This window comes from Macaca mulatta, chromosome 3 (assembly GCF_049350105.2).
Source record: "Macaca mulatta isolate MMU2019108-1 chromosome 3, T2T-MMU8v2.0, whole genome shotgun sequence".
Taxonomy (NCBI): Eukaryota; Metazoa; Chordata; class Mammalia; order Primates; family Cercopithecidae; genus Macaca; species Macaca mulatta.
The window spans coordinates 5,727,213-5,754,747 of record NC_133408.1 but is presented as its reverse complement, the minus strand read 5'-3'; the positions used below and the strand labels follow the sequence as shown (position 1 = coordinate 5,754,747).

Sequence of the window (27,535 nt, the reverse complement as noted above, 5' to 3'; positions counted from 1 at the left end):
CGACTGGATCACCCGTGTGTGGAGGGACCCAGGCAGAGGATGACGCCCAGCTCCACCCTCTGCTTTCCCATGGCCCCACGGCCTGGGTTAATTCAGGACACAGGGGCCCTTCCAGAAGGCCATCTGCAAGCTTCTGTCACTGCCTCAAGCCTTTGGTTTTCAGAAATCAGATTACATGAGCTTGTTGATAAGAAAAAGCAGTCTCAACCAGCTTCAAAAAAGCAGGCAAGTACTTTGCTTTATTGACACCAAATGGAACTTTTCGTCCCTCATGCAGTCCACACAATAGTAGCATAACACAGTAAAGGCAAAATGAGGCATATTAAAACATAGCCAGTTTTAACAGCTTGGATATTTCCTGTCATGGAAAAGTATCCTGCCCACAGATTCACATTAACATACATGGTACATTAATATCAATCTCTATCATATACCAGGCCACGGTACATGTTTGCACACAGGGTCACGTTCTGCAACAAACTTATTCTAATAACAGTATTAGGAAGGCACCCTATGGGACACAGGTAATAGTTAAGTTGTGAGACTAGATGGGCCGCATCTTTTACATCCAATAACCGCCCTGGGGCCACACCCCAAACTGCTGAGGTGCGGATGCACGTCTGCAAAGCAGGTCAGAAACCCTCCCCCTATAACCCCAAAACACTATCCTTATCCCAAATCACCTACCAAAAATGAGAGCTGGAAAGGACGCAGATGAGCAGTGCATCTACCTAGGTAATACTGTCCATGTCTAGGTAATACTACATAGTTCTATCTTCATACTGTCTATGAAGATAAAAAACACAGTTTCTCCTGCACCTCTTCCCCCAAGACTGGTGCACTCCAGCGACCTGAGGGGGCTCGCCTCAGTCCCCAGGACTGAGGTTACAAACGGAGAATTTTTTTAATGACTCTTATGCCTGTGGCTCTAGAGTTCCCAAAACACCTTAGACAATGAGAAATGAACAGCAGCTAGTACCATGTGAGCACGTGTGTGTGGTTGTCCACAAGGACTCACCAAAGTAACAGACTGGAATGGTTAAGAGCTGGCCACACACACGTCCCGCAATGCTGGCTGCTACCATTTACTCCTTGTTGCATAAAACTTGTTTTCAAAGCCAACCCCACTACTTAGTCATCATTTACAGACTAGACTATCCAATGTTATGAACATTTTTAACAGGTTTCAAGCAGCAGCTGATAAGGCATTCATCTCTTAAGATATTTTATAAAACAATTCCATGGAAACTTTAAGACAGGCCTCTCTGCCCACTGCTGTGTATGAAGATAAAAAACACAGTTTCTCCTGCACCTCTTCCCTCAAGACTGGTGAGCTCCAGCGGCCCAAGATGGCTCGCCTCAGGAGAGAGTGGATGCTTCCTCGCCTGGGGCTTCATCACTGAGAGACCAGCCTCAGCAGCCCATTAGGAGCACAACGAAATGACTCTGACCCACGGTCCTTTCAGACAGCAGGTGCCTAGATCGGTGATGGAGCGGGCACATGCACCTAAGCCAGCTTCGCCTGGAGGGGACACTCCGGTCAGCAGCAGCCACCTCCCGATGGCACCATGTCACCTCCGCTTGGTCAATGTTTAGGCAAGCCACAACAGGGCCCCACGCAGGATCGTTCCATCCCCATGAGGAAGACAGGACAGGACCAAGAGCCCCACATGGACCCCTGGTCTCCACAGGCAGCCAGTTAGGTCTTGCTTCGCTGCAGGAGGGTGGCGGTGGGGCCATGGCCGCCCTGGAACTTGAGGCTCTGCAGGTTGATGTGGGCCCCATGCCTGAGCAGAGTCTCCACTGTCTGCGCATGCCGGCCCTGGGCGGCCAGGTGCAATGCGCTGAGCCCCTGCTCATCAAACAGGTCAATGACGTCGGTGCTGACCAACTCCTCCACCACCTCCGAGTGCCCGTGGGCAGCGGCCAGGTGCAGCGCCGTCTGGTTCAGGGGTCCCCGGGCCAGCACATCGGCCTTCTCCTCGATGAGCAGCTTGACAGTGGCCAGGTGTCCGTTGCGGGCAGCCAGGTGCAGAGCAGTGTAGCCGTCGGAGGTCACGGCCTCCTTGCCGGCGCCCCGATGCAGAAGCAGCCTGGCAGTGCTCGTGTGCCCCGTCTCTGCGGCCACGTGCAGGGGTGTCTGTGCCAGCAGGCTGCAGACATTGACGTCGGAGCACAGGTCGATGAGGATGCGGGCCACGCGGTAGTGCCCGCGCTGTGCAGCCAGGTGCAGGGGCGTCCTCCCATCCAGTGTCTGGGCGTTCACACTCACCCCCGGCTGCTTGGCCAGCAGCTTGACGATGGGGAGGTGGCCCTGCCAGGCGGCATAGTGCAGCGGCAGCCAGGCATCCTTGCCCTGCAGGCTCACGTCCACGCCTCGGCGCAGCAGGATGCGCACGATATTCTCCTGGCCATGCTGGCAGGCCACGTGCATGGGCGTCCGGCCCTCAAAGTCCACCTCGTTGACCGAGGCATTCTTCTCCAGCAGCAGCCGCGTGCTAGACTCGTCCCCGTTCTGGGCTGCAAAGTGGAGGGCCGTCCACTGGTCCTCATCCTTGGCGTTGACACTGATCTTCCGTGCCAGCAGGAGCTCCACGACGCCCCGCACCTTCCTCTCCACGGCCATGTGCAGCGGGGTGGAGCCCCTCCGGTTAGTCAGGTTGGGGTTGGCATTGTTGAGCAGCAGCCACTTGACACACTCCTCTTGCCCGGCCTCCACCGCCAGGTGCAGCAGGCTGGCGCCACCGTCCAGCGCCAGGTCCACGTCCTGTGGCTGCAGGATCTTCATCAGCTTGCTGGTGTCCCCAGACACGATGGCATCCATGAGCTTCTTCTTCTGGACGTCTGTGGTGCCCAGATCTGCAGGGAGAGGAGAGGCAAGCGTCAGAGCGCGGCTGCACATCCAGGGACGCAGCGTCTCTGGGAGCCTGGCTGTGGCGCTCAGGTGGAGGAGTGCCAAGGCCTCCAGGCTGTTCACTGGACACCTGACCATGTTTGAGCATTATCTGTGCCTCCTGATTAAGGTCAGTCCTAGTGGGAGCCCCGGGGCAGGCCGGCGAATGTCTTTCAGGTGCTCGTTAGTTGGTCTGCAGAATAAAACCCACTCTCGCTGTCCTGCGGGGTGCTGAACCCCCTTGGTGCCTAGAGATGGCAGTGACTGCAAACATTCCTTCATTAAAGAAAGAAGGAAAAAGGGCACAGACTAAAAGACCAGGCCGGAGACCCCTTCGCCTGGAAGCCTTGGCACTTGCCATCCACGGACACCCCAGGCCTAGCAGCCTGCAGAGCTGGTGCCCAGAGCTGGAAGGGGCTGCTGCAGCTCCTGCCCCACCTCGAAGTGGCACCTCCTGACCTGGGGAGGTCAAGAGGGAAGTTTGCTATGATAATCCTGAAGGGACCGAGCCTCTTGTTTCAGGAAGACGTTAGTCCAGCACTCAAGATGAAAAGTTGCATTTACCACAAAAATCCTACTGTAGTGCCTGGAATTCTGAGTCCCTGAAATAAGACTCTCCTCCACCCTCATGTGAAACACATGGGGACTTGGAAGGTGGCGGTGTTAAGGTGTTAAGAAAACGGAACCCTCCCAGTCGGGCTTGGTGTTTGAACACTGGTATTCCGAGTAGAGCCAGTAAAATAATCCTCTCTCGAGCATGAAGACGATATGCCATTTCAGAGTATTAGACCCAAAGAGAATTTTCTAGAACGTACTTCTCCATGGGAGATGGTAGTATTTCTTTCTGCCCAGTCTTAGACTTGGCCCTGACTCTCTTCCTCAACCCCATCACCTACTGCTTATCTGCCGTCACACCAGGTCTTCCCCACTGTGTCTATGTAGCATTTCCTTAACCCAAGACACCCTCTTTTGCCCCCAGTATTCTAATCTAAAAATCCCAGGAGGTCTGTAAGATCCAGGAAAAGTCTTTGCCTCCAAGAGGATGTACCAATCCACCAGGAAAAGCCAGGATGGATTGGTACATCCTTCCCCCCAAGATCACAGCCTTGGCCCTCAGCCCCCGTGGCTGTAGCCCTGAGTGTAAATCCCTGTATTTTCCATCAGAGCTGCAGCCCCTTCAGGAATAGGGCAGGACCACATCTTACCACTGCAGCTGGCAAAGAGGAAGCCAGAATGACCACTAGGCCCAGCACCCTGGGGCAGGGATAGGAAAAAAAGCACCTTCCAAAAACAAAAGCCATCAAAATTAACATAAAAAGATAAGATTCGCTAAGTGAGAAGTGCTCCTCCCTAACAGGAGATTTGCAAAGGTGGCCTGGTGTTAAAACCTCCAAGGATAACCAACACATTACAAGGCCTGGACTACCGTGAATGGGGAGCCCACATATGCGAAGGCATGGGTGTGTACCCAGCAGGATCTGAGCAGAGGGTGTGGGACTGCCATCCTGGAGACAGGAGGCCCGCCAGGGAGTGGGGCTCAGCTCCTCGCCGGTCTCACCGCACTGGATGGGGTTTCCAATCTGTAGACCAGAGGTCAGCCTCTACCCATGGCACTGGCACAGGCAAGACTGTTGCATGGACTGGTGATGTGGCCTGTTCCCCACGTATGCTAAGCGACACAGGATGGAGCCAAATGCCCAACACCCAAAATTAATTACTTCAGACAGAGAGAACACAAAGAAGAATTATTGTTGGGTCGAGAAACTTCCCCTTGATTCCGTTTAGCTGCTCACTGAGTCCAGTCAACTTTCCCGCCGAGCCCAGCATCTCCCGGGACACAAAGAGGCGTCCCCACTTACCGCTGGTCGAAGGCTCCCTCTCAAAGGACAGCGACAGTGATCCTCTGGAAGAGAAGGCGGAGTCCACCGAGGACACCCCCGAGAGCCTCTTCCCACTGCCGGACGATGGCAGCTTGGACTCAGAGGAGCTGCGGCTGAGCTCCTCCGGGCCCTCGACAGCCTGGGAAACTCCAGAGTCCAGCTGTGAGAGCAGCTCGGAGAGGCTGTAGTCGTTATCGAAGGTGGGGGCGGAGGCCCGCTTGAGCCTGGCAGACACAGGCACCACCTGCGAAGATGCAGAAGAAGGGGTGGGTGAAGACCCTGCCATACCCCGCATGGCCCGCCCATGACACAAACACGGAAGAGCAAGGTGGGCCATGGGAGGGAGGTGGGGGAAGAAAGGACGGAACCTGGAAGCAACACAGATAACCTATTGGTCCCCCAGCTCAGACCCCGCCTCCGCACAGCATTAGGGAGCTCAGACGCCGAGTCTGCACAGCACCCGGGTGCTCAGACACCACGTCGGTCCGCACAGCACCAGGGAGCTCGGACTCCACAGCCGCACAGGTGGAGCTCAGACGACGCAGCCGCACAGCGCCAGGGAGCTCAAAGACTTGGAGCTACAAAGACTTGCGCTGGCTCCACCCAGCCCAGAAACATTTTAAGGAAAGATCGACTTCATAAAAGTGCAAAATCCAGCCTCATGCAGCTCTGGATGCCATCTGCTCAGTAGCACCGCGCACAGCGTCACCCAGACAAAAGGCAGGTAATGTCAAGCTGCAGAGTGTGGTGAAGCATGCGTGGCAGGACACAGCTGCCCAGCACAGGCCAGCATTGGCAGGAAACAAGAGGACAGACAAGAACTGGGCAGGACCCCCACAGGTGGCTACAACTGCGACCTCCCCGCGGAACCACGTGGGGCTGGCCTGGGGGCTGTGTGGGGACAAGGGAAGGGGGAAGGGCCCGGCTACAAGGATGAGGGATAATCCAGTCCGACGCACACCAATGACACCTTTTAAAGGGTCTCGCTTCACGGACTGCAGGGGCAGCAGGTTTCTGGTGGGTAAGTGGAATCTGACAGGATTTCACATTTCTTCCCTTAGGCACACCTATTTGCCCCAAATCCCCACCCTCTGTGGGACGGCTCAATGTCCCGCACTCTTGCTGGGTGCACCAAGCCACCCCCACATGTTGGTTGCCTTCTTTCCCTTATCAGGGCCCAGGTCTGCCTCTTCACCAGCAACCCCCAGGCACCTTTGCTCCCAGACTCACTGGCACGCATGCACTTTATGTTGAGACAGTGGGCACGCCATACATGTTTCCGGCTCTCCTGAGCTCACACCGACAGGCTGGGATCAATTGCCCAACACCAGATAACACGTTATAAAGCTCACTTAGCTCTGCCTCACAGGTCTGCTCCAGTCTCATCACCTGAAAGGGTATTTAGCCAGCCCTGGCACTTGGAACTTCTTATCACATCTGAAATCACCTAGGTGGCACTCATCAGAGTACAGACCATTTATGAGCAGCTATAAAGGGACTGGATCCCCGAACCAGAGGTGCAAAAACACCCAGACACCAGCTCTCCCTCCCCGTCTGGGGCTGGGCCTTCTGATCCCCGTGGTTCCACGCACATCCAATGAGTGGCTATTTAGTGTCAGGGAAGCCCTTACATTACTCATGCAGAATCACAGACAGGAGGTGGGGCGGGGATGCAATCGGGCAGGTGGACCTGAGCCCCCGTGGGACCTACACTTCTAACGGAGTTGGGTGCGGGATGGGCTCAGAAGAGAGGGAGAGTGGTCCCGGCGCGGAGGAGTCTGCAGAGAGGAGGAGTGGTTTGGAAACCCTGCCTGGAAGCCGAGGAGACAAAAGACCCCTGTGGGAAGGGCCCATTACCTCGCTCCTGGGCTCTGGGGGGCTTTTCACGTCCAGGTCGTGAGTGGTTTCTTTCACTTCATCATCAGGCTTTTCACACAGGTCCTCGGTTTCAGAAGTAATTTCTTGTGGGGAAGAAAGGGGACATGTCACTCGGATGATAACTTCTACGTACACAAGCCTTCCATTTAAACACGGGCGGGGCCTCCACAAGCTGGGGGATTTCTCACATGCCTCGGCCCAGGCTGAGCTCGCCAGGCAAGCCCAGGGGCCCTACATGGGCGATTTGCTGGCCAAACCCAGGCCCCCCGTTGGTAATCATTTGCAGGCCTCACCAGACTCAAAGCAGAAGCCTTCCCCGGGAAAGCCCCACCTGCCAGTTGCAGGGAGCAGAGCTGCCAGCACCTGGCGGAGGAGCTCCCCATTCATCCCGTTTCCTGCCGTAAGCTTTACATGCAGCAGTTTCCATCTCATCAGGGTCACTTTCCTATGCCAGAGACACATCTGTCCCAGGAAGTCAACTCCCCAAGGGCAACACCTCCAGCCACCAGCCAGGTGAGTCCCCGGGAAGAGCATGGCTGCACCTGAACTTCAGACTCCCATACAGACTCCTCTGGGCAGCAAGCCCAGCCCTGGCGGGGAGCAGGGGATGGATGGTTGGAGGCGACTCAGTTCCAGCTGCTGTGGCCGAGCCTTGAGTACCAGAGGCCACAGGCAGGTGCTGGGGCCAACCTATCTGTGCAGGGCTCATTTTGGCCCACCTGTTACATGCCTCGTTTCTCACCCAGGCCTGGTCCCTGACCCTGTCCTGTCCGTCACCACTATCTCCTGTGACACCCACAGACCGTGCTGGGGAGACCCTGGGGAACTCACCTTGGAAGGTGGGCCGAACTCGCGGATCCCCCTGCCAGCACCGCTGCATGAGGCGTATCAGGTGGCTGCAGGCGCGCGGCCGGGCTCTGCACACGGGCGGCAGCTCAGGGCGGTGGCCCTTCACCACCTTCACCATGATGTGCAGGATGTTCTTCTCATCTGCCAAGGGAAGGATGCGAGTCAGGGGCTCTGCAGGGCTGGGTGGCAGCGTCTCACTCTTGGGAGGAAATGACACACTTGCCGGGGACCACGGTGGGACCATCCCCACACCATCCCAGGGAGACGGCTTCCCCTCCCGTTCCATAGCCAGAGATTCCTGTAACCCTCATCCTCACGGGGCACCGTGCTCTCTAGTTTACTAGTTTTGAAATCGACCTCTTTCCTTGGGTTCTGATCTACCAGATGGAGTCAGTGTGTTTGGTCACAGAGATCTTTCTCGGCATCCCACCCAAAGGAAGATGAGGTTCAAAGAAGAACAATATCTTATGAGGCTCATTCCATCAACAGCCCAAGCCAGCAAAGGGAATGAGGTTCACGCACCATGGAGGAGCCACAGCGTCCTGCATCCACAGAGACCCAACTCTCTCTACAATGGCGAAGAAGTCTTCCTCAGTTCCAACTCCAATCCCAAGCTCAGGTCCCCAGCTGGCCTCCCCTGCAGCTGCACCAGGGCTGGGGTGTGTGGGAAGGCTCTTTCCCTTCAATTCACCATGTGGGGCCGCACCTGTCCTTTCTGACTGCCTTCACTCGTATGCATGGGCTCTGGCATACTATTATTATTATTATGGCCACAACTTCCACCCTGACTGGGAAGGGTTCAGGGTGACCTCCAGTGGGCCAAGTTCTTTTTTCTGCATAGCCTGGAACCCTCAAGGTGGACTTCAAGCTTCTTGTTCCCAACAGCCCTCTCTGCGCTCCAGATACAAACACGTCAGCCCATGGAACGGCAGCTCTTTGGAGAGGCCGTGTGCCCCAGCAGGTGTGGAAAATCCGCTGAGAATCACCCACAGCTGCCAGGATTCCATACGATGTTTTGCTCCACTTTCCCATTAAATCTTGTGCAATAAATACCTTAAGTATTTAACAGGCTATTTCCATGATTATTCAGACTTCCAAAACCAACAGCTCTTCTAAATAAAACGAAAGTGAACTGACGTAAACACCTGGAATATGTCCTGCTGCCAAACGCAGACTGGAAAAGCTGGGGAGAGGCCTTGTTCTCCTGCACCTGGAACCCCCTCCTATCTATTAACCCGTTTATGCCTGAGGCTGCAACTTTTTGAATTTGAAAAATCAGACCTTGGTGATGACCTTGAGCAGTAGGATATGAATAATTCCCACATGCTTAGCGTTCCAATAATGGAACACTAGGCATATTCAGCAATAAAGCACAGGGACTTGAGCCTTGATCTGTCCCCTGTGCCTAGCTTCGAGTGTCACATCTATCAGATCCCCTCATCTATCAGACACCGCCACATTTCACAAGCATTCGGGCCGTAGGCACTGTGCGGGAGAACGTACAGAAGGCAAGAAAGGCGACAGGCGGTCAGGCAACACAGAGAGACACCGGCCGGCAGAGGCCTGGCAGAACGTGTTCCGTGCTTTCTATTGGCATTCTTTCAAAGCTGCCAAGATACTTGACCTTGCGATGCTGGGAAGATCTCTTCTCGCCCCATCACCTTTCCCATACATCAGCTCCTAGTCTGAGCCCCAACTAACAAGGGGGTAGGCCTTGACTCTCATCTTCATTTTGAGACATTTTCGGTCACACCACAAAATATCATAAGTAGCCCAGAAATGCCTTTAGAGGAAAAGGGAATCTGTCCAACAAAGCTAAAAAGTCCTAGATTTTTATGATAAGTAAGTCAAGGTGTGACAACTTTGAGGATGATGTTCGGAACGGTCGCTGCCTGGCTGGGGAAGGAAACAGCACAGCTCTCAGGCTGGGGCAGGGGCGCTGCTTCCGCATGCGAATCCATGACACTGAACGGCTGTGGACGTTGGCTGTGCAAGCACGTGGGCACACATAACACTCCTGAACTGCACGCTTCACGCAGTCAACATGCTAAGTTTTGTTATGTGTATTTTATTACTTTTTTTTTAAGTAAACAAAAAAGAATTAGTTGGAAATACCAGCACAGGCAAAATCATGGAGACAGAAAGCAGATGAGTGGTTGCTGGGGCTTGAGCAGGAGGAAGGGAGAGGGACTGCGGAATGGCCATGGGCTTTGCCTTCTGGCATGATGAAAATGTTCTGGAATTAGACAGTGGTGACGCTTCTTCAACACTGCCGATGTAGTTAATGTCACTCAGTTAAACACTTTAAGCGGCTAACATGACCAATTTTATGTTATATATATTTTACTACCAAAAAAAAACCAAACAAAACTAGCTGGCACCTACAAAAATTCCATTGAACAGGCCCCTTCAGATCTGTGCCTTTTCCCGCGTGCAAATTACACCACAGAGCAGCACCTACGGCGGCGTGGATCACGGGCTCTGTTTTAGGATAGAGAAAGGACAACAAGGTGTCCCCCCATTATTCCAGGAAAGACAAGCACATTACACCTCCACTCACCTGCAAACGGCTTCTTCTGTGTGAGCACGCCCCAGATGACGATGGCAAAGCTGGAAGAGAAACCAGGCACGTTAGCATCTGACAGCCAGAGACTCAAAGCTGAAAGCGCTCATGCACAGCAAGAGGCATGAAGAAACCTGTTCTGAAGCCTTCCAAAGACAGAGCCATGACACTGAGATATTTCTCCTGTTTTTAAAAAGAGAAAACTCTCTATAGTGAAGCCCAGCATGTTGACAGCTCAGATGTCAGACAGACTCAAGTAACTTCGTCAACTGGGCTACAAATCTTCAGGCAGTTTGAGGGACTCCCAGAGAGGGTGCCACCCTACATGGGGCATGAGCTCCTGGGGAACAGCACCTGTGTGCCTCACTGTCATCTCCTCGCAAGCACCAGGCACAGAGCACCTGTGCAGGCATTTACTGAAGAAATGGGTGAATGAATGATGGGCAGATCCCATGTCCCCCTCCCCCAACAATGATTTCATTCTCTGAAAACACGGATTCTGGTTCCTAACTTAGGCTTGCTGAGATTTCAGCGTTCCCAACTGAGGCTTGCTGACATTTCATTGTCAGAGGGTTGTTAAAGAAACCACACAGAAAACACAGGAGGCAATACAGCCAAACGCCCCAAAGCCTTTTTCGGGGGCTGCTTAGAAATATATAGATATATGAAGGATATGTTCATGTACATTACTCTGGATACACCAAAAAAAAGTGCCCAAATTGATTAAAAAAAAAGAAGAAGAAAAGAAAAACAGAAGTCCGAAAACTGAGCCTCCAGGGAGCACTGAGTTGGTGAGAGTGGCTGTTTATAGACACCGAATTTACTATCAAAAATTAGTTCAAACGGCAGGTTCAAAAGCTGAAACTCCAAACTCTAAAATAAATGGAGAGGATCTTAACTCTCCCCTAACTCTACAAGCTGTGACTAGCCTCCAAAGTGACACTTCCAGGCAACTCTCAGCTTAAAGCCCCAGCTAAGCACATGCACAATGGCTATTGTCAAACCAGTCAGCCTGGGCTGCTGCTGGTGGCAATGACCAAAAGGCAGAGCTCAAATGCTGGATCAGAGTCACAGTGCTGCAGGATAAGAGACACAACGGGACGCTTAGTGCTGGCTCACATGCTCCCGCCCACTTTTCTTCTCCAAGAAGTCTGTGTGATTAAGACCTTTACAATTTGAAAAAGGAAGGGACCAGGTGACTTGGGGAGTGATCTCTGACCAACAAAGGTGAAGTGCCATGAAGAAGATGAGCTGCTCACCTCACAAAATCAAGAGTGAATTTCGGGAAGTACAAACATGCGTACAGACACCCAGACCACTGAAAGCAGCAGGTTCTTCCAACAGACAAGCCATAAAGCCCATGGGTCATAAAATCGCCAAGGCTCTGACAGGGCAGAGCTGTCAGCCTGGCTTGAACATGGACCCAGGAACATTCTTCCTCCTTGGCCAGCAACACTCACAGCAAAGAAATCCCTGAACTCTACAAGCACCCACCCGTTTCATGTGGACTTAGCCCCCTTTCTGTTTTTATTTATTTATTTTTTTTAGACAGGGTCTCGCTCTGTTGCCCAGGCTGGAATGCAGTGGTGCAATCATGCTCACTGCAATCTCTACCTCCCGGGCTCAAGCAATCCTCCCACCTCAGTCCCCAGTAGCAGGGACTACAGGTGCACACCACCATGCTGAGTTAATTTTTGTATTTTTTGTAGAGATGAGGTTTCACCATGTTGGCCAGGCTGGTCTCAAACTCCTGGACTCAAGCGATCCTCCCGCCTTGGCCTCCCGCAGTGCTGGGATTACAGGCGTGAGTCACCGCACCTGGCCTGAACCCCATTTCTGACTGGCAGTAAGAGGCCCCTCTGAAAGCTGCAGCTCAGGGCATGAAGCATTGAGGTTCAGAGCCCCTGGCACCCATAGGGGATGGGGGTGGCATGTCACACACCTGTATACATCGTGCTTGGTGTCAAAGAGCCGGCTCTTCTCCCTGATGCGCTCCGGAGGGAGGTAGGCAATCGTGCCAAACAGGCCATCCATGCTGAGGTCATGCGAGTGGGATAGCCCGTTGCACTTGGCCAGCCCAAAATCAGAAATCTGCAACACAGCCATCAGAGCAGGGCTCATTAGCCTTCAACAGTGACATTTTATGATGCTTTATCAAAAGCTGCCCTCTGCAATCTGAGGGTGGGTGAGAGCTTTCCAAGAGCCCCTGAGAGCCATGTCTGTGCCTCTCCAGGTAGCCCTGCCCCAGGCAGGGAGGGAGACAGATTCTGGGGCAGAAGCAAGCCCGGAGGCATAGGAGCAACACATTTGACGGGCAGGTTAAAGAACTGTACTGTAAGGAAGGAGTTCTCTGAGACAGAACTCAAGAAGAATTAGAATCCACCTTCTGTAAGGCGTCATGTTTGCCACTGCGGTTGACAGCCAGCTGAGCCGGCATAAAGGGAAAAAAGCAAGCCTTAGAGGGTTCAGGTAAAGAGAGACACATGTGAAGATCAGGTCTGCTCCTCGGGAAGCCGGGGAGCTGGTTATGCAACCTGCCAGCTGGGGAAGCTGGCGGGCAAGTGGCTGCAAGTCCTTTAAAGGGGAACATACCTTCAGAAGCTTAAACTTTAAAGCAAACAACACACACGCCTCGCAGCCCCGTCCATCTGGAGTGTTTTGTGATCAGACACTGGCTGGCTGCTTCAAACACATGTGTTCAAGCAAAGGTCTGATAAACACCTCTGCTGGCAGGGCCCAGACCCCAAGGAGCACCAGCCACCAGCTCCTCCAGGAATGCCCTCAGCGTCCACATTCGGGGGAGGCAGGTCTCAGGTCTCCTTCGGGCAAAGGTGACCTTGGAGCTCACTGGGGAGACTTCACAGACCCCCGGCCTGACCTCTCTCAGGGGCATCCCCTTTCCTGCCACTGTCCTCCCCTCTCCAGTGTAACTCAGTCCCCTCTGAAGCTGCTGAAAACCGTGTGTGGGATGAAGCCACAAGTCATTAGCATTAGTAGGACTCTTGATCCAGGGGGAGTGCCGCCCTCAACTCTCCTTCAAGGCATATGGATTTTTTAAAAAATCCTTTTCATTAACTCTTGAGCTCCTCTCGAACACACCCATGGAGTGACAGGAAATGAGGCTGAGTCAGGCCTTAATTCTGGGCTGGCCGTGCCCATGTGGTGAGCCAATAGGGCTGCTGTCATCAGCACCAAACAGCAGGGAGAATTTATGACCCATGACTCGGGCTTCCAGGGATCCTGAGCACATCTGCAGGGAGGTGGGGGGAAGGCCTGTGAGCAGGGACCAGCCCTCCTCGTCTGCAGCTAGGAGCACCAGGATAAGGCCCCAACCCCAGCGGCTCTCATGTCCTCCCACTTCCGTTTCTCCCAGGGCCTTCAGGCCTGCACCGCCTTGATAGCCACACTCTGCACCCCAGGGAAAGCGTCAGCTCCCCAGAGGAACGCCATCACCCGATTGTGCAAACCCCGGCGGCAGCTGGACACTGGGACACAACGTGTCCTAACTCTCCAAATAAGCTCGAGTACAGGAAGTTTCAGTTCAATGGTGATCGGTGGCTTGAAAGCCTTCAAATTCAGAAATGGGTTGAACAATGAGAACACATGGACAGAGGGAGGGGAACATCACATGCCGGGCCCTGTCGGTGCGTAGGGGAAGAGGGGAGGGAGAGCGTTAGGACAAACACCTAATACATGTGGGGCTTAAAACCTAGATGATAACCTAGATGGCTGATGGGTGCAGCAAACCACCATGGCGCATATATACCTATGTAACAAACCGGCACGTCATGCACATGTATCCCGGAACGAAAAGTAAAATAAAAGAAAAGTAAAATAAAATACAATAATGAAGAAAGCAACACACTCTTTCTAGGCAATTCCTTCATCCCCCTGTATGGCTGAATGTAGGAAAAAAGTATCACCCTCTCACGGTTAGTTAAGGATCAGACTCACTGTTCTAATCTTGCCTGTACAAGTTAGTAGCTCTGTGGTCCTGGACGATTAGCCTCTCTGTGCCTGTTTCCTTTTTTCATAAAAGGAGGCAATAACAGTACCGCTCCTGTAGCTTTGTTGTGAAAATTAAACGACATCTGGGATCATTAGGAAAAAAAAAAAGAAAGAAAGAAAAGAAAAAATGAGAGGGACTGGGGCACAGAGATCCCAGCCTGGTGCTTCCCCAGCCCTGTAGCCTTTTCTCCTCCTCTCTGTGTCAGATAGAGCCAGCCACTCAGACTATACTTGGTGAAAAGAAAATAAGCAGCAATTCTCTGCAAAACCTCTGGCAACAAAATGCAAGCTCGGAATTGAGCATTCTGGAAGGGCTCTGGCTCTCTGTGTTCTCCTCCCTCCACATCTCAGACCCCAGGCCAGCTGCATTTGCCCTCCGCCCTTCCTCATGTTCCCACCCAAGCTGCCCCTTGCCCCGTGTCCTTAACAGCGAGCCACTGTGGCATCCACTCTGACCAGCAAATGCCTCCACACTTAAAACACTATCATCAGCACCCGACTCTGCATCTCTAAGAGCTGAGGGCTCACAGCTGCCCCCAAGCACATGGCCCTTCAACTTCAAGGTCCAGCTGTCAAGACTAAGAAAGTGGCCTGCCGGGGCTTTGCTGCCTTTAAAAGAAAGACACGGCAGAACGTGACCCACGTGTGACCCTTTGAAAAGCGTCTGTTCTGGGCTAACCGGACATATAAATGCAGCCTGAGATTTTAAACCAAGTATTTCATTTTTAACTTGAAATTGATTCCAACTAATATCTTAATATTGGTATTTAGTATATTTAATGTCGAATAATATCAAGTAGTAATTTGATACTATTACTTTATATACTATTTATATTTATATACTTTGTGGAGCAGACAGTTGCTGTGATATTTTCAGTTTGAATCAAGCCCTGGGCACCGAGGTAGCTCATCTCAGAGGCAAACGGCAGGACTGGAATGGCGACTTAAGATCTAATTTCAGAATTCTAGATTACAGTTTTCCTGCATTGAATAACTGTCTACTGAGGACTGCCCAGAAGCCCAGTGGCCAGTCCGTGCAGAGCTTCCACACTTTGTCTTCAGGATCAACGGTGCTGACTCTTAGAACCCCAACACTCTCCCTGCTGCCCTCTACATACCAGTAGCTATTTCTAAGAAAAAATAAGTATGTCATGTAAATACATTTTTCTGTTTGTTTTTGGGCTTCTTGATGGTGACTAACATGCCTGATTAAGAAGGATGTCACACAAAAGCAATCTTTCCTGCGGCCTGTCAGGGTACACAGAGCCTTAAGATGTCCCGGGGCGCCAGGCAGAGATGTCCGTCACTTCCTGGCCAGCACCCGGAGTGCCTTCGACAGCAGCCTCCCTGAGAAAGCAGTTCCAGGCAGTATCTGTCTGCGGCAGCCATCCTGAAAGACAGGGAAGCCCTGCGGCTGCTACCCCTGCAAGAAAGCCCAGAGCTCTCCCTGCGTCTCTTGGGCTGTTTCCTTCACCTAAACGCTCTGCTGCTGCCTGCCCCCGACTCCTGAGTGCAGAAAAGCCGGACCTTGTGTGAAGGCCCAGCCCCAGTAGCACTCCCACCCCCTCCCACAGGGCTGCCTCCGAGCCCTGCCTGCAAGTCACATACTCTGCCCCCAAGTGACCGCTACGTGCAGTGGTCATTTGGTTTCTTTCATGTCAAGCACAGTGGCAGGCCAGGTGGAAATCAAGGTCTCCGCTCCACGACTTACAGCTGGACGATCCTGGCTGCTAATTTACTCACTCTGAGCCAAGACTCAGCGAGAACCAGAGGCCACCGTCCACTCTGCACCTCTGCTCTGAGGATGAGGGCAGCTCCCGCAGGTGAAGCCTCTGGCATGCCCTTTCTGGTATTTAGTGCATGTTGCACAGCAGACCTTACCAGTCATTAGGGCCCCAGGGCTGGAGCTACCTAGAAACGAGCCCATAAATGTTGGCGGGAATGGAGGGTCCGCATGTGAAGCCCAGCCCTGCCTGTCACAGGAAACAGGAATCCCAGGGGTCCCAGAACATGAGCAGATGCGGGAAGCCACCCTAGAGCCCATTCAAGCCCAGTCACTTGATTTTTGTCTCCATTATCTCAACTTCCTACTTCACTTAGCAGGACAGTGCTTCATCTTCTAGCTGAAATCTTATTACTGGGCAACACCCACCTAAGAGACAACTTATAATTACTGCCCAAAGTGAAAAATTGACCTCCTCACCGCCGCCCTGGCTGAGCAAGGCACGCCAGATGCACTCGGCCGCAGAGTCTGGGCACAGGGAGCGGCCGTGCACATGCCACACGGGCCACCACTCCCATCCCCACCAAGAGCTCAGGGGCAGGGCCAGGCCCTGAATTCAGGTCTATCCTAATTAATGGTCAGGCCATCAGAGAGGCCTGGAAGTGCTGTGCCACCAGGAATAGTAGCACAGCCAAGCCAGGCGGGGACTCCTCTGCTTGTCCCCTGCATGAATTACATGGCTCTCGGCTCCTTCTCACTCCCAGGGCAGACATCAGTGTCGTGTAGACCAGCATATCACCCTGGGCCTCCCAAGAGCATGTGAACGTCACCACGTGGGAAAAACTACAGCGTGCCAGGTGTAACCACCACATGTCAACGACAGTACAACCCTAGCCATGAAGGCCATCACAGGAGATACAAGGAAATACAGCCCTGATGCAAAGGTGATGATGCTAACACCTGCCAAGGCCCAGCAGCAATGCTGGTTCTCAGTTATATTATCCCTCTTACTTTTATGTGTTTCAAAAACCAATCAGCAAAGCAAAAGCAAGCTCCAGCTCCCAGGCCTTGCACTAATACAGCACGCTGCTCCTCCGCACTCTACGCAGGGGCAGACAGAGGCAACGAGACCCTCCTCACAGCCTGTTTCCACAGCACTGTGAGGACCCCACTGCAGAGAATCCCCACATTCCCACCACCCTGAGCTCCTGAAAACACTGAGGGAAACGCGTCCCTTCGTTGCAGAGCCTGAGGTCTCGCAAGGACACACCTGGCCCACGGGCTGATTTCTAACCTGATTTCGTAAGACCAAAACCCACAAACCCGCAATCTTTTTCCGGAATGAGTCATATGCCAGGATTTGGGGGAACAGCCCCCGTGTTCACCAAGCCCACCCTCCAGCTACACGGCGTGTGGTTTTCATACCGACCAGGACAAGCTTAGACTCCTGGAGTCCTCATGCTGCAAAAGTCCCTGGTTTCAAGTTCTTTCCTCCAAGAAGAACCACCTCCTCTTCCGACTGTGTCCTGACCTCAGGGCTTCACCCCTTGATGCCCTGCTCCCCAAGACACAGGCACCCCCTGCCCAGCTCCCTCGGGCACCGTGCGGCTCCCCACCTTGACGTGGTAGTGGGCATCCAGCAGGATGTTTGCGGGCTTGAGGTCCAGGTGCAGGAGTGGCGGGGCCATGCAGTGCAGGAAGTTCATGCCCACCGCTGTCTCGTGGATGATGCGGAACCGGAGATCCCACGGCAATGGCTCTGAGGCCAGCAGCTTTTCCAGGGAGCCCGTCTCCATGTACTCCATGACCAGGCCGACAGGTTCGCGGCAGATGCCGTACACGGGCAGGATGTAGCGAAACTTGGCCATCTCCATCTTCTTGGCTTCTTCCAAAAGCTCCATGCGCTCCCTGAAAAAGTTCAAAGGCATGAAGAACACGCAGTGGTCACTCAGCCACAAACACAGAACAGTAACCTGGCCAGAAGACAACTGGCTCCAGAGGGCTGAGCAAATGCCTCAAGTGCACACACACGGGGCACACTTTACTGTCACATCACTAACGCAGGCCTTTCCAGCATCTCTGTCCTGAGGCTGCTGAAATGTACCTGTGCAACACAGAGTTATCAGAAGTGAGAAGGAGGGAAATTCTAATTTTATATACACACACACACACACATATATATACACACACACACACATATATACACACACACACACATATATAGAGAGAGAGAGATAAAATGTAGTAAAATAGACATAACATAGTATTATTTTAGCCATTCACAGGTGTACAATTCCCTGGCATTACACACATTCACAATATGGTACAACCATCACTACTATCTATACCCAAAACTTTTCCATCAACCTCAACAAAAAGTCTGCACCCATTAACCAGTAACTCCTCCCCTCACCCCCATCCTCAGTAACCTCTTTTCTACATTCTAGGCAAATTCATATATGTGCAAGCATATAAAATTTGCCCTTCTGTGTCTGGCTTGCCTCATTAAGCATGTTTTCAGGGTTTATTCACGCTGTAACATATATGAAAACTTCCTTTTCATGGCTGAATAATATTCCGCTGCATGAAATGTACTGCGTTTTGTTTATCTGTTCGTGGGTGCAGGCCATTTCCACGTTTTGGCTCTTGTGGATAATGCTGTACAGCTGCACACATTGGGGGACAAATGCCTGGAGATCTGGCTTTCAATTATTTTGGATATATACCTAGGAGCAGAATCGCTTGGTCACATTCTATGTGTAACATTTTGAGAAACTGCCAAATGGTTGCCCACAGCCTGCCACCTTGTTTGTATAAACTTTTACTGGAAGAAAGTCTCACCCATTCATTTAAATACTGGCTGTGGCTGCTTTTGCACTTCAAAGGGGAGAGGAGTCCTTGCAACAGAGGCCCTGCGGCCTGCGAAGCCTAAAATGTTGCCTCTGTAGCCCGTTGTGGAGAAAGTCTGCCAACCTCTGGTCTAAGGTCACTTCCCTGGTGCAGCCTATGTTTTCACAGACTGGAATCCCAGTGCAATGGTCTGTATTAGTGTCATGGGTCAAAAGTCTCAGAATGCGTTCAGGGTAAGAGGCTGAATCCGAGGATGCACGCTGGCCATGGAGGATCTAGGTCAGCAGTCCCAAACACAGACATGGTAGAAAGCACCTAGGAAGCTGGCTGGAATGCTGGTTCCCAGGCCTCACTCCTTGAGAATGTGTTCCAGGTTGGGGCTGGAAAATCTGCTTTTTTTTTTTTTTCTTTTTTGAAACAGAGTCTCGCTCTGTTGCCCAGACTGGAGTGCAGTGGCATCATCCTGGCTCACTGCAACCTCCACCTCCCGGGTTCAAGTGATTCTCATGCCTCAGCCTCCAGAGTAGCTAGGATTACAGGTGTGCCACATTCAGCTAATTTTCTGTATTTTTAGTAGAAATGGGATTTTGCTATCTTGGCCAGGCTGGTCTTGAACTCCTGGACTCAAGTGATTCGCCTGCCTCAGCTCCCAAAGTGTTGGGATTACAGGCATGAGTCACTGTCCCCGGCCAATCTGCTTTCTAATAATACAATAATAAGCTCCCTAAAGGAAACGTTCAGAACCACACTTGGAGAGATCTGACCTCCTAGAGCAGGAAACCCAGCAGCTCCATGTCCACACACAGGCCATGCAAGGCAGCTGGCTGGGGTGGCCCTCAGGTAATTCCCCCAGAATCCAGAGTCCAGCCCAAGTCCCTGCCTATAACCCAGTCTCTGCTGCCACAGCAGGGGGCTCTTCTGCAGCCTAGACACAGGCCTGCTCCTCCCAGTGACAAACCCTGGAGCAGGTGCTGGGAAATCACTCAGTGGCTCCCATTTCCTGGCCTGCTGGAGAATCCAAAACAAAACAGTGCCAACAGAACGCATCCATTTCTTGATGATCTGACCTCCCCTGTGAGATTCAGCCCCTCCCAGGCTTCCCTTACGGTAGTGAAAACACTCTCCCCGCAGGAAAGGCCAGCAGGAACCCAGGGATCCTACTGTTTAGCTCCTGCTGTGGAAATTCCCATACATGGGACAGGTACCAAAGGCTTGGAGATCTCAGTCTGTCTGCCCCCCACAATGCGAGCCCTGCAGCTAGGGCTCTGCGTCTCAGGGCATAGCCCCACTGGTTCTCAATTAGAGGCAACTTCACCCCCCAAGAAACACTGGGCAATGTCTGGAAAGATTCTGGTTGTCACAACTGAAGGATCTACCAAACATGCTACAATGCATAAGACAGCCCCAAGGCTAAGAATTACTCAGCCCCAAATGCCAGTGGTGCCAAGTTTAATAACCCCGATGTAAACCAAGTGAGTGCATTTTCAGCCAACAAACTACTACTGTCCAGAATCACCACTTCAGTACCCCCAGCACTCACCTGACCTTTATTTTAAGCAGTTCTGTGTATGGCAAGCGCTCGCTGGAATCCACTATATGTCAGAACTAAGGACAGGAGGTCCCTTTCCTGTCTTCACGGGGTTTACGTGTACCCTCTAAGGGAGAAGATGGAGAATTACCCCCAAAAGAGAAGTGTGGTTGAAAAATCTAAGCCTCTTGAAAGGAAGGTCCAGGGAACTATGGAGAATCAAGAGAGACCCAAAGTCAGAAGTCAGCGTCAGAAAGGGCCCCTGAGAGAGTCGGGAAGGCTGAGACCTGCACAGAGTCCAGGGGCACCCGGGAGGCCAGCAAAGCAGAACGGTCACTGTGGACCCCCTTGGGCTTGGCAGAGCGGAGAGGGGAAGCCAGCAGAGCACACACACTCCGTAGGAAGAATCTGCTGGATGGGTCCACTGACTGCATGTGGAGGAGAAAGGCTTACAGGACCTCTCTGGAGCTGTACAAGGGGTCGCTACGCAGCCCCCCATGGTGGACGTGGGAGCACTCCAGGAGAAGCAGCTGGGGGGGTGTGGGGGGTGGGCAGGTCAAGAGTGTGTCTGAATACACTCAAGGAGCAAAGAATCCCACTGGCCTTGGGAACAAGTGAAGCAGGTATCAGGAATGAATGTGAAATTATTATGAGACAAAATGGAGGGTAGCATGGCCTGCTTTTCCTAGCACTCTGGTTAAATGACCAATTAATGGAAAACAAGATGCCCACCAGTGTGCAGTGCTGGCCTGTGGGGGTCCCTGGGCTGAGCTGAAAGCCGCCCCATCACCAGCATACCGTTGGCTGCTCCCTCCCTCCAGGGGAAATCCCTCTCCCTGCAGCCACCGGCGTGGGCCAGGCTCTGGGACCCATCAAGGGATGGGGGGACTCTCAAGCCAGTTCCCAGTCTCAATGAGCATTGGGAAAAAAGGAAGAGGGCCTGATGCCAATGTCAAGCATCAGCTAAAACGAAACCGGTCACCAAAGAAGGAAAATGACACCTCTCAGCTCCCGGCCTTTCTCCTCCTCTGGGAACACCGGTTGGCTGAGGCCCTCATTTGTTATTTAAAGGAACACAAGCACAACTTCCACCCCAGCAACAGCCGCTAACTTCCAAACTGTCGGACTGGGACGTGGTACCAGCTGCTGCTTCTGTCTTCTGTCTTGTTAAGAATCAGAGTTATGATTTGCCTGTTTCCGACTGCTCAAATGTGGCCAGCTTGCCGCCCCTCCCCTACCAGTGCGGCCTCCCTCCTCCAGACACTCTGCCCGGGGGAGCGGGCCAAAGTCCTTACACAGGACTCAGACCCACATCCACTGTGCAACCCTGTGAGGCACACCCTCCTCGCCGGAGGGTTTTGAGGAAATGACAATTCAGGTGTTTAGAGGCTGGCCATTCACAAGGGTCATTTTTCTACATTTAGTAGACATTCTGTGTGTGAACTCTCTAAGCCAAAGCTGACTGATAACAAACACGTATTCTGAGAACAAAGTCAATCAAAGGAAGGCTGAGTAGCTTATTAAGTGGAAGCTCTGAGCCACTCTGCAAATAGTGTTTTCTTCTTTTTGCCCAAGGGCTTAATACATAAAACTCAGGTGACTTCTGATTGCAGAGCGAGCTCATTAGCAACTCTAACAGCTACGGGCTGGCGGCAGAGCACACCCCTCCCCAGCGCACCGAGTTCAGCAAGTACTTTACTCTCCCTGCCCCGGGCCCTATCTGCCGAACAGAGACCCCATTTACCTTACTTTAAAAGAAACAACAAACAAAAAAGGGCCACTGCTGCCGGTTGGCTACCAAAAGCAGATCCCTGCTAGAATCTCCTAACGGAGTCCACCCCATCTTTGCACAACTGCCTGAAGGGAGCCGAGCACGACTTCCCCCTTCCACGGGCCACACATTTTCCTTGAGGAAAATCAGCTGTCCTGGAAAAAAAAGTCATTGTTTCCGTGGACAAAAGTGTCTTCTCTGTGACAGCACGATCCAAACTGGCTTGGGGTAGACAGGATTCCAGCTGAGGAAGGGGGTCCCGGGACCGCCCCGTGGAAGATCTGAGGCCCAGGAGTGGAGGTGGAGCGGCTCTCTTGCCTACCAGCATGGATTTCGTTCAGAAGCACCGGCATATCCTCAGAAACTTTCCATGCTGTTTACCATCCAGTAACCACTGGCCAAAACCCACACGACCCCTCCTTCCAGCCTCTCTTCAGGTGCTCGCTAGGCGACATCTGGGAAACTCCAGTGGCTTTAGGAAGCTCCAGCCCTCCTGGGGTCAGGTGTCGCCCGGCGGCATCTGCAATTCAATAAGCCTGAAAGGGCCTCCTGGCAAGCTGCAGGAAGAGGTTTCTCTGATGGAGGGAGGTTACGAAGTGCTCAGGTACTCTGAGCACAGAAAGAACCCACCAACTGCTTTTTAGCAATGGCACTATTTTTTTAAATACATTTTTTCTTCTAAGCAGTGTTTCTGGCTTGTTTTGATGACCACACAAAAGGAACTGTAGATTTATTATTATCATTATTTTAAGACATGGAAAGATGCCGAATCCAGCCTAGGTGCTGGGGTGGTGGCCAGGGAGCACGGAACATCACATAGTCACGTTCGCACTGTCTCCAAATCGCATTTCTTACTGTTGACAGTGAGGTCAGCGTTTCTGGGTTGACCAGAACCCCCTCTCGCCGGTGTTAATTAAAACACAACCTAAAAACTGTGCCTCGCTCCAAGCGCTGATAGGCTTAGGCATAGTTCAGTGGGGGTGGCGCCCTGTTCCCCTCTCCTTCGCTGCTGAGGAAAGCGCTGCTAATTCTGCTTCCGTGCAGGAACAGGGAAAGCCCCCACCCCACAGTCCCCTGGGCCCTGTTTTGGGTTCCACATGAAAAATCTCTGGACATTAATTAGGATTAACTTGTGGTTCAACTTTTTAAAGATATGATGAGTAGCACTTACATGAATTCGGGTTTCTCCTCATTTAGGGCTAGCCAAAGTGTATTTCCCCCTCCTAGGGAGGGCACTGGAGTAGCAAGAAATACGAGAAATATCATCACACCAACCATTTCTAAAAGGAACTTCCTAAAGTCCCAGGGTTCTTCTCCAGGCTCAGAAACCCCAAAGACCTGTGGAACAGGCCAGCTGCGGTTTCCCCTGGAAGCACGCAACCTGGAAAGGGGGAAAGAACAACCCCTAGACGTGGTCTTGTGCAAGTGGAGAAGCAGTAAACGAAGGGAAAAGTGAGAAGCAGGGAGGTGGGGGAGGCGGTGAGACCGCTCAGGTAACAAAGAGCTCCTAAGGAGAAACCTAGGAACTACCTTCGGGAAAATGTAGCCGGAAAAGTGTTTCATCATCTGTTAGCTGATGCCTCGCAGTGAGGCCTTCTGCACACGAATCCAATTATGTTCCCAGGGAGCCTCGGAGGGGTTCCCACACGGCTATTTTTAAAACTGACAAGAAATGGGCTTGTCCAATTGTCAGCTCTGTTGTTACAAACCTGGGGTTTGCTCAGGCTCGCCCCGACCAGCCAAGGCTGAATGCGGCAGGAGCAGGAGTGGCTCCCAGCCGGCGCCCCGCAGGCACTGGCTTCTTCTGAGCATCCCCTTCGCTGGGGGCTGGCAGGGGAAGAACGAGGCCTTTGGGATCACTTTATTCTCTCCAAACTGGTCACAGCACCCATCCCTACACCCCACCCTAGGCCCTGTGACCCCCCACAATGAGGGTCAGCCAGGGAGGCCAGCTGTCTCTCCAAAGCCACCCCATAGGACCCTCCGAGGCACCAAGCCCCATGACGAAGGGAACCTCAGATCAATGGGGTATCACCTGTGAACTACCAGGAGCCCTGGGAGCTCCTGGGAGCCCTGCCAAGTGTCTAGGGGCTAGGCAGCCCCCCGACCTTTCTTGCATAGAAAAGCATGCTCACATGGCCTGGCACAGCCTGCTAATCAAAGAAGTCTTGGGCAGGTGCTGTGGCCAAGGGGTGGCTAAAGGCTGGGCCCAGGGGAGCTGCAGGGAGCCAGGAGACCCCAGACCACCTTGAGAGGCAAGCAGCCTTGACCAGTGAAAATCAGCCTCACCTGCACCTGTACCTGTGGTGGCTCCTATGCAACAAGTGGAGAGGACCACAATTGACCCCAGGCAGCCTGGAAAAGGCTCAGACCCATGTGGCAGGGGTGAGAGGGGCTGTCCCTCCAAGAAGAGAAGCAAGACTTAGGCAGAAGGGGTACAGGGCTGGGGCTGCACACAAAGACCCCAGGAAAATCCTATCTCCCAATTCAGGGAACATCTTGCAAATATGAGGGGCTGGGGTGGAAGGCAGCTCGTCAGAAAAACACTGAGAAATTTGGCAGGGCACATGACACAGCAACTACCTTAAGGCACAGCAGGACTGTGTACATTCCTAACAAGAACCTCAAGCCGAATACAGTTAATAATTAACCTAAAGGAATCAACTTCGCAAACAGCCGGGGTTTGACCATCTTCTCAGAAAGATCAGCCACTGCTGCACACGGCAAAGCCCCAACCTGCTCTACCAGGCCCAGGAGAGCACAGCAGGTGAAATGCTTCCTGCTAGGTGATGCTGACCTCGACCTAGCCACCTGACATGCCACCACCTGTCTGCTTTGGGCAGGGCAGGAAAGGCTTCCAGTTAAAGTACAAAACACTTTTCAACCAAGCTATGCAATATCCTAAGTGATCTGCCTCAAGTGTAGAAAGCCTCCCTCCAACTAGGCCACCCAAGATATAGGGACTGGTCGCTAGAAATAACAGAAGATCCTAAGGATGTGAGCTGGTGAGTCAGTCTGGGGAGGTGCTTGTTTACTTTGCTCTTCCAATACAAGAAAGTGGTGTTAAAATTTTCGCTGATGATTAAAGCTCACTGCAACTACAAGACTGTCAGACACACATCCCCAAGAGAGAAAACGAATGCCCCTATGGAGAGGGTTCCCTTTCAGAACCTAACCACTGGCTGGTACTCAAAGTGCTTTGGATTTCATCAAAATAACCACAGCACCCCTCCTGGCCTGAGAAGTTCCCAGGATCTGGGGCAGGGGAGAAAAAGTGCACAGCCTGGGCCAGCATCTCACCTTTGAACTAGTGGTGACTGGATGATACTCTATTGATGTTTCCAAGAAACACTGCATTTGAAGGTTACGGCAAAAAGCCACCAATAGCTCTGCTGTGTAGTCTCCTAGCCAAGGACGAAAATGCAAAGGGAGAGGCCGGGTCTCTCATCCACAGAGGCGTCATAGTCACGACATGGGGCTGCAGCGCGCTCCCACCCCAGACACAAGCATCACAACGATTCTGCAGAAAAGCTGGGGCTTAGCGGCCCCATCACTCAATCAGCCAAACATTCAAAACCAGGTCTGCCAGGCAGCAAAGGCTAAATGGTGTTTTTAAAAGTAGCCGCTTCTGAGTGTATGTGTCCGGGGAATCTCTAGGTAAAATACAAGCATAGCTTCCATGTAGAATGTAAGCTTCATTAAAGGATAAGTAATTAAAATGTGCTAAATTAAGCCTTACATATAAACCATCAAAATCAACTGTAAACAGTGAAATCTACAACAACAAAGAGGTGCTGTTCAAGAACATTCTCCCTATCTCTCAAATTATGCACAGACGACAATCGATCCACCGAATTTAAGAGGGGCGGCTCTGCGTCCTTCCCATTCGTCTTTGTTACCTTGAACACTCCTGCTAGGTACTAGGTACAGACAGGTTTCATTCTGACTTTTGGACAGAGAAAATGGGTTGCAGGAGGGCCCCATGGCACGGCCACAGAGCATTAACGCAAGGCCCTTCCCCAGCGGTTCGGTCTCGAAATTAAGTCAGCTAAAACGAGAGTGTGCGGCAAGAAGGGGCTGGGTGGACGGATCATGCCGGACCCCACGCCGAACCCCACTGCCAGGTCCGAGCCCTGGAGTTCCAACGCGCAAGCGTCGGCCGCCCGGGAAACCTCGCCCGAGCCAAGCTGAAGCTTCCGACCGAAATAATTACTGTCTTACACCAATTTGTGTTCCAACGTAAATTACTAAGTAAGTCGAACGAAGGCTAACTCCACTCACAAAGCCCAGAGGCCCACACAGCAATTTTTCTAAGCCCTGCGCAGACCGCAACTTCCCGGTGGGTCCCGGGCGGGCCGGACGCGCCTCCCAAGGGCACGAGTCCGAGGCGCAAGGCGAGCTGGAGACCCCAAAAAACCGGGGCCATTCGGGGAGTGTCAGGAAGCACGACTGGGCGCCTTCGGACGTCCGGGCAGACGCGGCCCTCGAGGAGCCCCAGAGGAGCCGCCTGACCCGGCCCCGATGTGCGCGATCGCGCCCGGGCTCGCCAAAGCCCCCGCACCCCTCCGGCCGGGACAGGCCGAGTGGTCACTGCCGGAGTCCCGCGGCCTCGCCGGCAATTGGTTTACCCCCCTAAGCTGCTCCGGGGGTGAGTTCGGGAGAGAGAGGCAGGACCCCGGGACCCGACACCCCGACCCCGGCTCCGGCCTCGCCCGCCCCAGCGCCCCGCCCGGGCCGCTCACCTGTCGTCGACGTGCAGGCTGGGCGAGCACTTGATGGCGAGCCAGGTCTTCCAGTGGACATGGCGCACCTTGTACACCTGCCCGAAGCCACCCGAGCCCACCTTCTCCCAGCCTGTGAACTCGCCCGCGTCGAAGGTGCGCAGCAGCCCCAAGGCCCACGGGGTCCCGCCGTCGCCCTCCATCGCGCGCGTCTAGCCAGCGCCGCCGCGGCCGCCCAGGTGCCCAGGTGCGCGCCCCGCCCCGTTACGTCACTTCCGTCGATCGCCCCGCCCCTCTGCCCCGCCCACTTCCCTGCCAGCGCCGGGTGACTGCGGACCGATGAATAGACGCGCGGGGTCACTGCGCTCTCCCCTGGGTGTTCAGGGCGTGAGAAGGGCCTCGACGTGCTCATCAGCTGCCCTGCTTTTCTTTGCTTTTTTTTCCCTTAATTGCGGAGTCACATGCCGTTGGAAGAAATCATTCACTTTGCCCAGTTTCCCCCAGTGCTATCACTTTGCAAAACTTTATCAAAAAAAAGTACAGTCTCACAGCCAGGATATTGACTTTGATACAGTCACCGATCTTATTAGTTTTGCCCTGTTTTACTCGTCTTCCTTTGCATGTATTAGGTTTACACAATGTAATCATCTGTGTAGCTTCTCGTACCCACCCCCACCTGGCCCCTCCTGTGGCGATTTTACAGCCGCAGCCGGAGCCCTGGCATCACTAATCTTTCCTCTATTTCTAAAATTGTTTTATTTCAGAAATATTATGTTTAGATACAGGAATCATGCAGCGCCTAGTTTTTTGAAATTGGCTTTCTTCACTCGTCAGCCTAATACCCTGCAGGTTCATGTTTTGCTTTTTTACA

The 27,535-nt window shown here is 52.9% G+C and overlaps 1 protein-coding gene across 1 annotated transcript; it reads right to left on the bottom strand.

Annotated features, from left to right (window-relative positions):
* Positions 1-212: 212 nt before the first annotated feature.
* Positions 213-26,971, bottom strand: RIPK4 (receptor interacting serine/threonine kinase 4). The gene is made up of 8 exons (XM_001107026.5): positions 26,686-26,971; positions 17,411-17,702; positions 12,006-12,154; positions 10,061-10,110; positions 7,483-7,641; positions 6,631-6,734; positions 4,753-5,017; positions 213-2,859 (listed from the first exon to the last, which is right to left on the bottom strand). Exons 1-8 carry the CDS (start codon positions 26,865-26,867, stop codon positions 1,700-1,702), a joined length of 2,361 nt encoding a protein of 786 aa, XP_001107026.1. The 5' UTR covers positions 26,868-26,971; the 3' UTR covers positions 213-1,699.
* Positions 26,972-27,535: the final 564 nt, after the last annotated feature.